Source organism: Pogoniulus pusillus, chromosome 15 (genome assembly GCF_015220805.1).
Source record: "Pogoniulus pusillus isolate bPogPus1 chromosome 15, bPogPus1.pri, whole genome shotgun sequence".
NCBI lineage: Eukaryota > Metazoa > Chordata > Aves > Piciformes > Lybiidae > Pogoniulus > Pogoniulus pusillus.
The window spans coordinates 26,848,210-26,864,057 of record NC_087278.1 but is presented as its reverse complement, the minus strand read 5'-3'; the positions used below and the strand labels follow the sequence as shown (position 1 = coordinate 26,864,057).

General features: G+C 43.8%; 1 protein-coding gene across 15 annotated transcripts in view; it reads left to right on the top strand.

Annotated features, from left to right (window-relative positions):
- Nucleotides 1-13,796, top strand: part of SOX5 (SRY-box transcription factor 5) — a 371,094-nt gene extending 357,298 nt beyond the window's left edge. For all 15 annotated transcript variants that reach the window (XM_064155975.1, XM_064155969.1, XM_064155972.1 and 12 more), the window contains 2 exons: nucleotides 9,611-9,827; nucleotides 13,126-13,796. In XM_064155975.1, the coding sequence (XP_064012045.1) occupies nucleotides 9,611-9,827; nucleotides 13,126-13,429 (521 nt within the window). In that variant the 3' untranslated portion in view covers nucleotides 13,430-13,796. The remainder of the gene's footprint in view (nucleotides 1-9,610; nucleotides 9,828-13,125) is intronic.
- The last annotated feature ends 2,052 nt before the right edge of the window (nucleotides 13,797-15,848 follow it).

Here is a 15,848-nt window from a genome sequence, read left to right as displayed (position 1 = left end):
CTCATTTCCATGTCCTCTACTCTTCACATCCCAAGCAGTATTTGTCACACATATCAGCTACTGCATTTCATGTCATAGTCTTCCAACTCTTCACTACTTGCTTAGAATCCCAGGGCCACATTCTCTCCTACATTGCTCCTCCATGATGTGCTGAGTGGTCCAGAAAGGTGAATGGGGATCACTGAACCAAATAAGTTACTGTTCTACAGGGAAAAAAAACCTATCTGTGACCAGTTTGGAGATGTTGCATTTGTCTTGGTAAAGGCTGCTTTATGGGACTTCAGCATTCCTCAGTCTGGTGGCTAGAAGCTTAAGCAGGGAACATGCTTACCTGGGCTGCAGGTCTCATTGGTCTTGCAGACAACTCGAGAGATGTTGTGCAGTTGTTATGGCAGCATTAACCAACTGCAGGGCTGATAAATATGCTGAGACTGGTCAAAGGTTTGAAGTGTAGCTTGATTAGAGTGCTATTATGAAAAGTTAGCAGGGGGCAAGTGGAAATGAGATAAATTGGTCAGAGAAGCAGAATGTATTGGCTGTGGATGGCAGATGTGATGATATTAACCCGTGATTAAAAGGGTGGCATGAGATGATTAGATTAGTTATGGGGACAGGATTAGAAAGCTAAATTGGTTATGTTGATGGTAAAATAACCTTATACTGGTTAAAAGGGATTATACTGGTCAGAGGTGTATGATGTGATTAGGCTGAGGACAGGGCAGTAATAGTTTTGGTCTGTTTCTAAATTGAGAGTAGACCTGGTTCAACCTGTTTTTAAATAATCAGCTTCAGAAATCTACAAGATCATTCTGAATGGCCCTTTTCATATAGAAAGTACAAAGAGAGCTTGATGTTTTCCTTCTTAACTGATTGTTTTGGATAACAACCTCCAACAGCACGCTGCTAATTCATTCTGCTTAAAACAGGCGCTTGAGCTGGGCTGACATTTTACGCAGTCTCTGGGGATCCTGGTTGACATTTTAAAGGGCTTCTAAGCATTTTATAATACCCTAAAATCTGGTTTTAATAAGCCATTCTGCTGAAATTGTTAACATAAGGAATCACCTTTTACTATTTGGCGCTAGATCAGGGAGATATGGGGACATCTTTTTCTGATTAGATATACAGTTGTTGGAGTAAAATGTGCAAATTCATTACAGATCCTGTTGAGGTGACAGACAGTATAGCTGACTCCAAACTCTTTCTGTTTCGCTGCCAGATATGGGGAAAAGCAAGGTCTGAGGCAGTAAGAGATGATATTTCTATTTCTTTCCAGCATCACATTTAATTTTCTTATTCCACCTATGCAATGGAGAGGGATGTCCTGACATCTTCTTTCTTGTCAGAAATGTTACAAAGGTCTTCTCAGCTACCAAAGGCTGGTCTTTTGAAGTCAGCAGGGAGCTCTCTGCTAGCTGGTGCAGGGTGAGCAACTACAAGCTTACAGTTCAGTTCAGCCAGGTATTAAGGTCTTCTTATTAAAGAGCCACCATTTTACCATACCCTTTTTTTTTCAGCAGCACACTTACACACCGAGGTCAGGAAGTTCATTGTCACGAGCAGTAGCTTAGATGGAGTTGTTGTTGGTTGAGGGTCATTTGTATAGTAAAATGAGATGAGATGCCCTTCCCAGCACTAGAATTCTCTAGGGATTATGTTTGACACTGTGGTATTATGTTTTGAGCATAAAAATTAGATACATGGATTTGTCACTAAATTCATCTGTGCATACGTTTGTCATCCATCTGTTCATTGCAACTTAAACTTGCAGATAATGATTTTTTTTTAAGTAAATGTTAACAAAGTGCTAAAATGGGTCTGCTGGACCCTATCAATTTAATAATGCATTGTTTAGATATTTTTGTAAATATTTTAATTAATTTCACTGAGAAATCTCCATAAAGAGATTAGGAAAAGATGAAGTCAGATAAAATCATTAGAAATTCTTTCATGCATGTGTGTAAGTGTGTGAATACAAACCTGTACAAGTGCCTGTATATCTGAGGGGACTTTTTAAATGGAAAATCAGCCCAATTCGGGTAGTCAATTTGAAAATGTCAAATGGACTAAAAGTTAGGCAGTGTTACGGTGGAAGGATAAAATTAGCCTCTCAAATTAAAATCACTAGACTAGCTCAGAAGATTTGGAAGCAAAATGAAGCTATATATTTACAGGAAAACTAAAATGTAAAAGCATAAAATATAATCACAGTATCATCAGGGTTGGAAGAGACCTCACAGATCATCAAGTCCAACCCTTTACCACAGAGCTCAAGGCCAGACCATGGCACCAAGTGCCACGTCCAGTCCTGCCTTGAACAGCCCCAGGGACGGCGACTCCACCACCTCCCCGGGCAGCCCATTCCAGTGTCCAATGACTCTCTCAGGGAAGAACTTTCTCCTCACCTCCAGCCTAAATCTCCCCTGGCACAGCCTGAGGCTGTGTCCTGTTGTTCTGGTGCTGGCCACCTGAGAGAAGAGAGCAGCCTCCTCCTGGCCACAACCTCCCCTCAGGTAGTTGTAGACAGCAATAAGGTCACCCCTGAGCCTCCTCTTCTCCAGGCTAACCAATCCCAGCTCCCTCAGCCTCTCCTCATAGGGCTGTGCTCAAGGCCTCTCCCCAGCCTCGTTGCCCTTCTCTGGACACACTCAAGCATCTATAAATGTATACTTACAAATATATATTTACAGATATTTACAAAGTAGAGACAACACAAGGGCTCTCTTAAGGATCCCAATCACCCCTCTGGACAAAACCAGAGGGACCTCCAACAGCCTCCTCCTTTCCCCTCCCCCCCTTCTTTCCTTCTCCTGTTCCCTCCTAGACAGTTTGCACCAGCAAGAAGGTCAGGACAGAGATAAAGGAGCTATGCAAAACAGAGCTGGCACGAAGAAGAAAGTGAGAGAATTGTTTATGCAACTGAATTTTATCCCCACCAGCAAGCACTTGGAATCATACAAATTTATCTTTCTTATTCTTTTTTGCATCCAATAATCAATTATTTACTTTTTTTACCTTTTGTGTTCTATTCAGCATCTCTGGAAAGTCCATCCCTTGTTTACAGTTAGACACTCAAAAAATAAGCTAAGCCTTAAACCGTAACAGTTATAAAGAGATGAAAAATCTAGAGAGAGTGAAATTTGGCATCAAACCAGTGGTAAACAGAGCTTCTGACCACACCTCGTGCATGCATGTGTGTGCCCAAGCACAAGTGTCGTGGCACACACAGGAGAATCTCCTTTCTGCCCTAGACAAAAAGTAGCTGGGCTGTACAGCTGTCTCCACAGCCATGGTGCAGACACGGCTCTAAGTGCCCTGGTTCACTTTGAGGACAGGAGCCACGTTTGGTGCTACTGAAATCTTAGAATTCTCTCATTCATTTTCTAAGTGCTTCAGCCACCAGATCAGGCAGAACTGTGCCAGAACCCTGCGTGTCATTATGCAGGCATCTCCAGGGAGGGGAATGGGTTTGTGTTCTCATAATCAAGGAGAAAAGCTTTGCATACTTGACCCACTCAAAGCTTTCCATCACAGATGGTGAGGAGAAAGCTCACTCAAGAGTGTAAATCTTCTCTTGAAAAGAAAGATTTCTCAAGATTCTTCAGTCACGCCTTGTTTGTGCTCAGGTTTGGTGCTGTGCATAGATACCTGTGCCTGCCTCTTCATAGGCACACAAACCAACGGCAGATAAAGTATTATAGGTGCATTTTCTCCAACTGCTTTTAGTGTGTTGGTTGATCTTAGTCGTTCATAGCTTATAGTGCCTGTGGGCAAAAATTCAAAGATCAGAATTCTTCAGACATTGAAAATTTCAGATTAAGACTGATCAAAGAGCTGTCTGGAATTTGTGTGTTCCTAAGAAAAGACATGAAAATGGTAAAATGTAAAAAGCAAGGGGTTTCCATCAGAAAATGGGCCCTTTTGGAAGGTTTATTCTAACAGCATTGTTGGTTCAGTTATTTATGATCATAGTATCACAGTATCATCAGGGTTGGAAGAGACCTCACAGATCATCAAGTCCAACCCTTTACCACAGTGCCCAAGGCCAGACCATGGCACCAAGTGCCACGTCCAGTCCTGCCTTGAACAGCTCCAGGGACGGCGACTCCACCACCTCCCCGGGCAGCCCATTCCAGTGTCCAATGACTCTCTCAGGGAAGAACTTTCTCCTCACCTCCAGCCTAAATCTCCCCTGGCATAGCCTGAGGCTGTGTCCTCTCGTTCTGGTGCTGGCCACCTGAGAGAAGAGAGCAACCTCCTCCTGGCTACAACCTCCCCTCAGGTAGTTGCAGACAGCAATAAGGTCTGCCCTGAGCCTCCTCTTCTCCAGGCTAACCAATCCCAGCTCCCTCAGCCTCTCCTCGTAGGGCTGTGCTCAAGGCCTCTCCCCAGCCTCGTTGCCCTTCTCTGGACACGCTCAAGCATCTCAATGTCCCTTCTAAACTGGGGGGTCCAGAACTGAACACAGGACTCAAGGTGTGGTCTAACCAGTGCAGAGTACAGGGGCAGAATGACCTCCCTGCTCCTGCTGACCACACCATTCCTGATGCAGGCCAGGATGCCACTGGCTCTCTTGGCCACCTGGGCACACTGCTGGCTCATGTTCAGGTGGGTATCAATCAGCACCCCCAGATCCCTCTCTGTCTGGCTGCTCTCCAGCCACTTCGACCCCAGCCTGTATCTCTGCATGGGGTTGTTGTAGAGATACTTCTGAACACACAAGCAAAATGTATTTAGTATATTTTGTGAAAATGGTAAAGTCATAGTATGAAAAGATAGCACTGCAGAAGGCAGCTATTAAAAATTTGCTATGAAGAGAGGTGAGGTTGCCACAATTTTTGTTTTCCTGAGTTTGCAGCTTAGGAAAGAAAACCATAATAAATGACATTTATGTATAAATATTGTATGTGTAGCTATATGTACAAATGTTATGCATCAAATTTCAATTTTATTGACCCTGATCTTGCAAAGACTTAATGTGTTTGCCTAACTTCACCCACTATTTACAAATCTTTTCACATGAGGGGGTAGGAATCTGCCTGCCCAGATCTGACTGTAGGATTCAAGCAAGTGAGCCAGCATCGCAAGAGAGGAGTTGTGCTGGGGTAGAACATTTTCCTGGCAGTTTTGCAACAACTGATTTTAATTTCTACCTTTCTGCCTGTCCATCTGTTTCAAAATATATCTGAGTTCCTTCATTGCAGATCCCCTCACAGCATCTAAATCAAACATCAAGAACACTGGAACAGGTTGCCCAGGGAGATAGTTGAGGCCCCGTCCCTGGAGATATTCAAGGTCAGGCTCAACAAGGCTGTGAGCAACCCGATCTGGTGGAGGATGTCCCTGCTGACTGCATGGAAGTTGGACCAAATGACCTTTGGAGGTCCTTTTCAACACAAACCATTCTATGATTTGTTTGAAGACCAGCATTTTCAACTTTATTATTCAAAAATATCAAATCATAGAAGCATAGAATTGTTTTGGTTTGAAGAGACCTTTTAGATCATAGAGTCCAACCATCGACCCAACACCGTCATAGCCATTAAACCTTGTCCCAGAGTGCTGTGTACACACGTTTCTTGAACACCTCCAGAGATGGTGACTCCAAAACATCCCTGGACAGCCTGTTCCAATGCCTCATAGAGTCAAACAGGTTGGAAGAGACCTCCAAGATCATCCAGTCCAGCCCTATCCAATCAACTAAACCATAGCACTAAGTGCCTCATCCAGTCTTTTCTTCAACACTTCCAGGGACGGTGACTCCATCACCTCCCTGGGCAGCCCATTCCAATGCCAATCACTCTCTCTGTGAAGAACTCCCTCCTCACATCCAGCCTAGACCTCCCCCGGCACAACTTGAGACTGCATCTCCTCGTTCTGTTGCTGGTTGCCTGGCAGAAGAGACCAACCCCCACCTGGCTACAACCTCCCTTCAGGTAGTTGTAGGCAGCAATGAGGTCACCCCTGAGCTTCCTCTTCTGCAGGCTGCACACCCCCAGCTCCCTCAGCCTCTTCTCATAGGGTTTGTGTTCCAGGCCTCTCACCAGCTTTGTTGCCCTTCTCTCAACTTTTCTCTTGAATTGAGGAGCCCAGAACTGGACACAGCACTCAAGGTGTGGCCTGACCAGTGCTGAGTACAGGAGAAGAATAACCTCTCTTGTCCTACTGGCCACACTGCTCCTGATGCAGGCCAGGATGCCATTGGCTCTCCCTTGGCCACCTGGGCACACTGCTGGCTCGTCTTCACCAGTGCCCCAGGACCCTTTCTTCCTGCCTGCTCTCAGCCACTCTGTCCCCATCCTGTAGCTCTGCTTGGGGTTGTTGTGGCCAAACTGTAGAACCCTGCACTTGGCCTTGTTAAATCTTGTCCCATTGGCCTCTGCCCACCCATCCAGCCTGTCCAGGTCCCTCTGCAGGGCTCTCCATCCCCTCCAACAGATCAACACCTGCTCCTAGCTTGGTGTCATCTGCAAACTTGCTGATGCTGGACCTAATCCCCTCATCCAGATCATCAGTAAAGATATTGAACAGGACTGGGCCCAGCACTGATCTTTGGGGAGCACCACTAGTGACTGGCTGCATCACCATCCACCACCACTCTCTGGGCCCAGCCCTCCAGCCAGTTCTTGACCCATTTCAGAGTGAATCTGTCCAAGCCACGAGCTACCAGCTTTGCCAGGAGCTTGTTATGGCAGATGATGTCAGAGGCTTTGCTGTAGTCCTGGTAGACTACACCCACAGCCTTCCCCATGTTCACCAGGTGGGTAACCTGATCATAAAAGGAGATCAGGTTGGTCAGGCAGGACCTGCCCTTCCTAAACCTATGCTGGCTGGGCCTGATCCCTTGACCATCTCCTGTAGGTGCTGTGTGATGGCACTCAAGACAACCTGTTCCATCACCTTGCCTGGCATTGAAGTCAGGCTGACAGGTCTGTAATTTCCCAGTTCCTCCTTCTGGCCCTTGTTGTGGATGGGCATCACATTGGCCAGCTTCTGGCCTTTGGGGACCTCTCCACAGAGCCAGGACTGTTGATAAATGATGGAGAGTGGCTTGGACAGCTTGTCTGCCAGCTTTCTTATCACCCCAGGATGTATCCCATCTCATCCCATGGACTTGTGAGGATCCAAGTGGCTCAGCAGGTCCCTTACTTCTTCCTCCTGGATTACAAGGGGACTATACTGGTTCCTGACTCCATCTGCCAGCTCAGGAAGCCAGTTTTCTTGGAGACAACCTGTCCCACTATTGAAGATTGAGGCATTGAAGGTGTTAAGTACCCCTGCCTTTGCCTCATCTCTTTTTATTATATTGCCCTCTCCATCTGATGAGGAGTGGAAGGTGTCCTGGCTGATTCAGCAGCAAGAAATGGTGCTGGTTTTTTAAGACACTGAGACTTCAGCAGATCTATGATTAGAGGACTCCAGATTTAGACTAATTTTTATTATTTTCTTCATATGCTAAAACCTCGTTGTGCCAGTGTGTACCAGGTACACTTGGAAAGCACACCTACATGTAGGCATCTTGCAGCAGAGCTCTGGCTTTGTAAGATTGTTCAACGCAAAGCCTATCTATGTTTCCATCTTAGGCAGCATTAGTAAGTGCTAAATGTTTTGGCAGTCTCCACATGTTTATCACTGTGTCTTTTAGCCCAAAATCTAGGAGATACTACGTGTGGAAAGTTGTTGTCACTTTTTATAGCCACTCTCTTTGCCAGAAAAAGCTTGGAATAATGTCTCTGCAGGAGACAAAGCTACTGACCAGGATTCTGGCCACAAAGGTTTGCTGCCCTGTGTAACACAGAGTCCTGCTGCAGGGCTCCGTGCACAGAAGCTGTGTAACACACAAAGTGCCATGCAGGAGTTTTAGCCTGAATCTCAGAAACCAGGCAATGACACTGATATGGTACCATGCCCAAGCTAATAACAATGAAAGCAAACTCTTTCCCATTCCAGAGCTAAGTAGAGATTCTCTCCGTCTTACGTGTTGTAAAAGTCATCATAAGTGGCGGTTCTGACTCCAAAGTAGTGTTTGTTAGTAAGGGGGTGTTCATTGCTCCTTTTCAGAACAACATCATCATTGTTCATGGATCAGTTATCTTCAGGTGTAAGGTCACCCTTCACTGCAGCAGCTCAAACTGCAGCTTGGAATAAAGATTCCAAGAGCAGTGGGAGAAATTGTGTCAATAATCAGAAGTTGGGGGGCCTTTCTGAGGGGAGTCAAACTGTTTTCTTTCCTGGGATGGGCTAACTGCACTCTCCATATTGCGAGTCTTTGGGGCACAGTGAGCTAAGACCAGCCTGAGTAATAGCATGAGCTAAATACAGTGTAAGTAACCATCACAAATGAACAAGAGGAAGTCAAGTATGACATAAGACATTATGAACCCATTAAATTGAGAAACAAGTTAAATTCTTTTTTTCTCCCAATGGGAAAATCAACTATTTTCCAAGATTTTTTTTCTTCTAGGCCACATTTCTGTTATTTGAAATGTATCTTACCCTGAAACACTTCAGTAGTTCATGGAAAAATAAAATAGGATATCTGATTCAAGAAGTTTTAGTTTCTGCTCCCATATTATGTCCTTTAAGAAATATTAGTTTATAAATGTCAAGAGGCATTTGAAAACAATTGTGAAGTCTTCAATGTTTCCCTAACTCAAATATCCACACTAACATAGGCAGGGTGTCAGAAACAGAGTTGCCAGCAGTGAAGCCATAGTGCAGCTGTATGGAGAGGTGTGCTAATATCCCAGGGCTCTTTCCTTCATGACACATATTAAATGTTCTGAGTTGGGGCAGACCATGTTCACCAAGACTTAGTCTTGGCTTTAAAACCTTGCTAACACACATGAAATAGTTTCTGGCTTTTAGAGGCATTTCTTCAGGGACTTTGCAGGCTCCTGTGCCCAGAAGCTTAGCATTTACAATCAGTTTGTACTGCACTCACAAAGCTGGAATCTAGAAAAAGGTGGCATTTGGTGCTGATCTGGACCAGGGGATTGATTGGATAGGGCTGGGTGATAGGTTGGGCTGGATGATCTCGGAGGTCTCTTTCAACCTGGTTGATTCTATGATTCTGTGAAAGACCAAGCTGTAGACATATATCTAGTTGTATATCTAGAGTCTCTGCCACGGTGGCGCAGGACAGCTAGAACGCAGCATATGGGAATAGTGTCTGCTCTAGAACAAGAAGTGACAGCTGCCAAAGGAAAGTGGGGATGACTTAGCAAAGCAGACTGTGTTTTTAAGGGGTCTTTGGCCATTCTCCTTGTTTCCTAAACCAAAGATTTATACATAGATAGTGCTGAGATTGCTTGTTCTCTGGATGATAGATTTACTTCCCTCCTGAAAGCCTATAATGTGGACAAGTTTCAGTAAAGTATTGAGACATCACTTCCAGAATCATCCCTCTCTGCCTTTTGGCCTTCCCCAAGAGGTTTACCAGTCAAATACAAACAAGACCTAACCTCTGTCTAGAAGCTCTGACAGATTCCCAGCCCAGAGCAATATGACCGTAGGTGTCTTGTTCTGGGTGACCTACTTGTTTCACTGCCTTTCAGTGTTTGTGGACAAGTAGAATCTCATCTCTCATTGTTTCGTGTGTGTGTGACAGGATCTCGCTGGAAAGCGATGACAAACCTAGAGAAGCAGCCATACTATGAGGAACAGGCCCGACTCAGCAAGCAGCACCTGGAGAAATACCCAGACTACAAATACAAGCCACGGCCGAAGCGTACCTGCCTTGTAGACGGCAAGAAGTTACGCATCGGCGAGTACAAGGCTATCATGCGCAACAGACGCCAGGAGATGAGGCAGTATTTTAACGTTGGGTATGAGACCTTTAAAAATCTACTTCTTGTTTCAGGAAAAAAAGACAACGTAATTTAAGAGAGGCTTCTTAATTCAGCATGGTAAATGTTGTGTTTTATTGGCAGGAGTGTTATATATTGCTAACAGAATATGAAAGTTATACTTTAAAACAATGTCTTCCAGGAGGAAGGGAAGCAGTTAGGGATTTTTGTTGTTGTTGTTGGCTCTGCTGTGTGCTCATCTTGCAGCTTCGGCCAACTGTCTCATTTCCTCTGTGATCATGCAAAAGGAAGAAAAAAAAGCTGAAGATTTTCCAGTGAGAGTCTTCTAATAAAGCTTTATAAATATTACTGTATTACGAAGCCTCAGAGGTTATATCTGAAAGAATCTGTGGTAGTGCATCTTGAGCCAAAAGCTGAAAATGGAAGTTTGCATCCAGTGTGATCTGCAGAAATACTGCTGGATACACTGAACTTGAGCTGGAATATGACTTGGCTCAGTTAATTCATATCAGGCATGAAGTTGTCTGCATTGTTCATTGTGATGGCAGCTGTCATACTAAGGAGTCTCTTCCAGTATAGTAAGCTCAATGCTTTGTGTTGAGCATAAATTTCAAGAAGACTGGTTCTGATAAACAGCTCATAGATTAGCTTGATATGATTAGCTTAAAATCTGCCTAGGAAGGTATCATGCGTGTTCCTTCTGCAAAGAGTCCTTGGTTTTGGTTACAGCAGATCAAAAGAATTGGAAGTCATCAAATGCTCTGCACTATTTCTGCATGCACTCCAGAAAATTAAAAGCTCTACAGTGGCCTTTAAAAAAAAAAAAAAAGGCAAAGCCAAAAACAAGAACAACCCTCAGAAATAATGGAATTTTCATCTGAGTTTGGAATCATTTTAATATTAACAGGGTTGCACATCTCTCTAGTTAAACCAGCTAGAAGTAGCAATAAAGGAGAGAATATCTGTCCAGCAACTGTTAAGTGTCATCAGACTGTGTTTTAAACAGCTACAGTGTGCATTGTTATAATAAGCTGCTCAGCAGAGAAATTTGAGCTGCTTAACCCTGTGGTGCTGGCAGGTCCGGTGATCCCAGTGGTAAGCACTGAAACAAACACAGGGAAGTCAGCCAACATTTGGCATCAAGAGATTAAAACAAGAGGAGGGGGACTTTCTGGAAAAAGAATAGGTGGCAACAGAGCCCCCAAAACACTGCTTATCTGGTTAACATGCATGCTTCATCATGGGGAAAAAATTAACCTTGTAACATTCTGCGCATTATGTAGCTTTCCAGACAAGGCTGACATTGAAATCAAGACATTTCTGGAGATAATTTTGCACAGGGGCATTAGAGCACTGAACCTGGGGTGAAATCTTTGTGCAAGTTACTGACAGTGCAGCTGATGTCTGCAGTGGGGTTGGTGTTTGACACTGGCGGTCACTGCATTGCAGTTGGCTTCCTGGTACAGGTCATTTTAGGACTGAACTTCTAAATGCTAGTCAAGCTCCTAGGCACCGAAATAAGTGATTGGTTTTTCAAGAGCTGTGACTGTGCCTGCTATTGGGATGTGCTGAAAGCTTGTTTGAAGGCATCACAGTGGGAAGGACTGGGCATTTTTTGCAGCTCTTGGGCTTAATGCTTCCCTGTCTCAGTGTCCTCATCCTTAATGGTAATGCAGCAAGCACTGGACTGCTGAGAGCCCTGGCACAGTTTATATCTGAGAACTGCTTTGAGATCCTTTGGAGTGGACATCCCATAGAAGTGGAAAAATACTGCTCTTAAATGATTTAATATTTGAAAAGCACCATTTAAGTGCAAAGTGTTCCCATTGTTAAATATTAAAAGCAATTTAAGTGTGCTGAATTTTGTTACAGAAATGCTGACTCCAGAAAACAAAAGCCTTCCTAGAGAATTAAGAATAAAATGCAGATTAGATCTGCTACCTACTTTAAGAGCTCTATCTTCGTCTGAGACAACTTCTGCATGTTTCAGAAAGATGGAAATAAGGACTGTATAGAGGGAGGCCTTGCTCAAACAGCAGGCAGGAAGTGTCTGCAAATGCAGCAAGCAATTCCAAACAAATACAAAGCTGTTTGGCAGGGGAAAGTCTTTCAGGATCACTGTACTGTGCAAGGCTTACTGCACAGACAGGGCACAGGCAGGCAGGGGAACAGGGGAGGGTTTCATTCTTAATTAAGAATGTTCATCTCAGGAGACTCTGCCCTTGTCTCCTGTGGCAAGGCTTTTCAGTGCAGATGGACACACCGCTGATGACATTACAATGTGCAGCATGTACTGAAAAGTATTACTGCAATGGAATTACTTCATGCAGCAAGGAAACAAAAGGAGCATGAATTCTAAACCTCTAGGCTTGTTGGGACCCCGAAGCTTCTCAGGGAAACAAACACTGGTGTAACACAGCTAGTGTTCTTGATGCAAAGGGAATTTCTATGGCCTGGAATAATTCTCCTTTCATTACTGCGGACAGGTTTCCAAGGCTTAGATGCCACATAAAGGCATCCTGTAGAGGATTTTCTCAAATGCTCATGTTGCTCACTTGCTTTTTATTTATTTTTAACTAATGCACGCTTCCTTTTCAAGTCTGCCTTTTCCCAGTGTTATCCACCTTCCTTCAAAGGTTCTGCGTTTCACATGTGTCTCTCACTGCGCAAACTATCACCTTCCAGTTGGAGGCCCTCAGTGATCGTCCTCTCAACCCGCGTTGCCCTCAGCAAGCCCATTGTTCATCTCCCTAATTATTAGGCTAAGTCTCTGAGTGAATGTGGAGTAAAAACTGCCTCTTTGGGGAGCCCTGCCTTGCTTTCTTCTCACCCACTGATACTTTCCTGCACCACCTTCCTATTCCTGTGGGAACTACCTGGCCTTTGCCGTGTCTTTCCTTTTGGCAGCGTGTTACTTTTATGTCAACTTCTGCCAGCAGCTTGTATTACTTAAAAGGAAGATTTTCAACATGTTTTTTTAAGTTGGATCACAAATGAAAGGACATTTAGTTTTGGCTGGTAGCTCGTGGGGTACCCAAAAAAGAAGTTTTCATCACAAGCAGGCAAGCTGAAGCTGTGTAGTTCAGGCGTAGTTAGAGACTTTTAGAGAGATTGGGTTTTCTTATCAGTGAACTTGGTCTGGGCTTGATTTCAAGACCATCAGTTGGTGGGTCAGGAATACTGATGGAAGGGGTTGTCTTGTGTGGGCCATCCAGGACCTTCCTCTGCATGCTATGGGTCTGCAAAGTGTTGTTGTAGTAGCCTCCTTTTACTCCTTTCAGTATTCAAACGTCTTTTTGCTTTGTGTCCATGGCAGGCAACAAGCACAGATTCCTATTGCCACTGCGGGCGTAGTCTACCCAGGAGCCATCGCCATGGCAGGAATGCCTTCCCCACATCTGCCCTCTGAGCACTCGAGCGTGTCCAGCAGCCCGGAGCCCGCGATGCCCGTCATCCAGAGCACTTACAGCATCAAAGGCGAGGAGCCTCACATCAAGGAGGAGATGCAGACCGATGACGTCAATGGAGAAATCTACGATGAATACGATGAGGAAGAGGATGACCCTGATGCAGACTATGGCAGTGACAGTGAAAATCACATTGCAGGGCAAGCCAACTGATTAGGGTCCAAATATCTCGTGACCTGCAGGACTTCAAGGAGAAAAGAAAAAATAAATAAAGCCCCATCTGGTTTATCCTTGCCAGTGGCCAAGCACATTAACTTTCTCATACACTGACTGTTACTTTAACTCTTAGTCTTAACTAGTTGGGACATCAGCTGACTAATAGACATCAGCCTGCATCAGAAGAAAAAAGGCTCAGAAGAGAGGAAACAAAGACAACGACGACAACAACAGAATGATATAAGCTATGGGTAAAATAATGCCAGTAATTCAGCTGCTATACCCAAGCACTGAAGTCTTACCCGTCGACCTTTTATTACTTTTTTTTTTTTTCAAATAAACTTTATGGCTGTTTGTTCTACAATGTTCTAGAAATTCTCACTCAGGTACACAGTGCCAACAAGTGGCTTGTGAATGTGTTTTGTTGTTTTGTGCTACAGTTTAAAGAGAAATAATTTTTTTCTTTTATTTTCTTTTGGGTTGGTTTTTTTTTTTGTTTGTTTGGTTGGGTTTTTTTGTTTGTTTTTTTTTGGTAATGCACCTGACAGGAACAAAAAAAAAGACAAAAATACAAAAACAAGATAAAATTCCTCTTAACCCCTCCTGTCTCCTTTTCCTCCTCCCTGGCAAATCTGGGTCAGAAGTGTGTGTGCATGTGTGCCTATGTGTGCTTGTGTGCGTGGCTGGCAAGGAAGGAAGTGGGGAGCCTGTTTCTGTTAACCCCAACAAGCAATTATTTCCTTTCAAGAGAGGACTTCATTTCATCAGTTGCACACCGTACTGAGTCTTTGAGCAAGTGCCAAATTCATACTAAAGCGCTGAACTGGTCCAATTTGCTTCTTTTTTTTCCCCCCTGTTTTTTTTCTTCTGGTTGGTCCCTTCTTGTTTGGTTTTGTTTCTCTTTTGCTTCCTTCTCTATCTTAAGTTAGGACAATGTCGTATTTTAGACAATCCCATGAAGAATCTGATATACCAGCAGCTGGTGAGATTAGACATATATATTTTTGGGTTTGGTTTTTGCTTTTTAAAGGAAACTGTAGGTGCCATTCTCAGGTGAAAAAAAAGAGAGAGGGAGACATAAGAAATTTAGAGAAAAAAAATATTTTATGGGCTTGGATTTTCATGTGTGCGTGTTTATGGTACTAATAAGAATAATATTGGATAATTGTGAGCAAAAAAAGCATGTTCCAGAATGAAGTCCTTCACCCTTCAAATTACTTGGTCTGCAAGCCTTTGCTTTTAATTTACACTTCAAGTGGCAGCATATGCAATGTAAAAAAGGCTTGTGCAAAGTGTGATTAGTTCTGTGCAGGACAGGGCAACTGGGAGTGTTATCTCCTTGCCAAGCATTAGTTAGGTGACCATGATGTCCAGTTTTGATAAGCTCATACCTTCATGGTGGCTGAGTATTGATGTTCGATTCAAAACATGATCTTTTTTAAACTTACTGTCCTCCTTTGCACCTGCAGAAATCTGTTCTTATCAGCGGTGTGTTTGTGTGAGGAGACAAACAGCTGCCAAGAGATTTCTGTATTCTGACTGGGCAGTGCAGATTCTCCCTAGCTGCTGCCTCTCACAGGTGAAAAATTGTTCTCCTGGGCTAAAATATTTTCATTGTTGTTCTAAGGACTTCATGTGTTGCTTGGGCAGTTCTGCTTCCTTGGGCAGCACCAAGGAAATGAGGAAGGTGCTTTTACACAAACATAATCCTGAACAAAAGTTAGGGTCTTGTGTTTCCAATAAGATAACTGAATGCTACACTTTACTTCAGAAATAAGAATGTAAATACAAGTGAATTGAACAGACTTTTCCTTTTCTCACTCTGATTTTCCTGTAGAAGGAGAGTAGCCAGATTCATGAAGCAAGACTAAACCAAACATCCATAAAGGCTATGCCTAATTTCAAACAGCAGCTATCCAGGAGCTCCTCTCTGAACTCGAATGAAGTCCTATTATTGTACTGAGGCAAAAGCCTTCCTCTGAGTCAGTTTTCTAACTGAGGATACCACCTTTATATTCATGTTGTTCCTGGCCAATTCCTACTCATAGATAGAGACTCATCACTGTCATTATCAATTTTAACTTGTGAAAACAACCCTATGTATCTTAGTACCAGTGAGATCCCAGCCCAGGCATTCACCAGAGCCATGATCTTCAGTACTTGGCAACGCCAGTTTTGCAACTGGTCCCTTAATCAGGCAAATTTAGCCCTTGTGCAATCAGCCATCTAAAGCCAGGTGCGGGATGAAAGGATCAGGTAGAAGAGACTGAGAAGGAGGATGTGGAGGATCTTTTTTGCCTCTTGAACTCCCACTTGAAGTGTAACTTGACCTCTGCAGACCTTGTGCAAAGCAAACGAGCAAATGCCATTGAAGACTTAGGACAATACTCCAGTGAGTGATTTGGATGTGTGATCG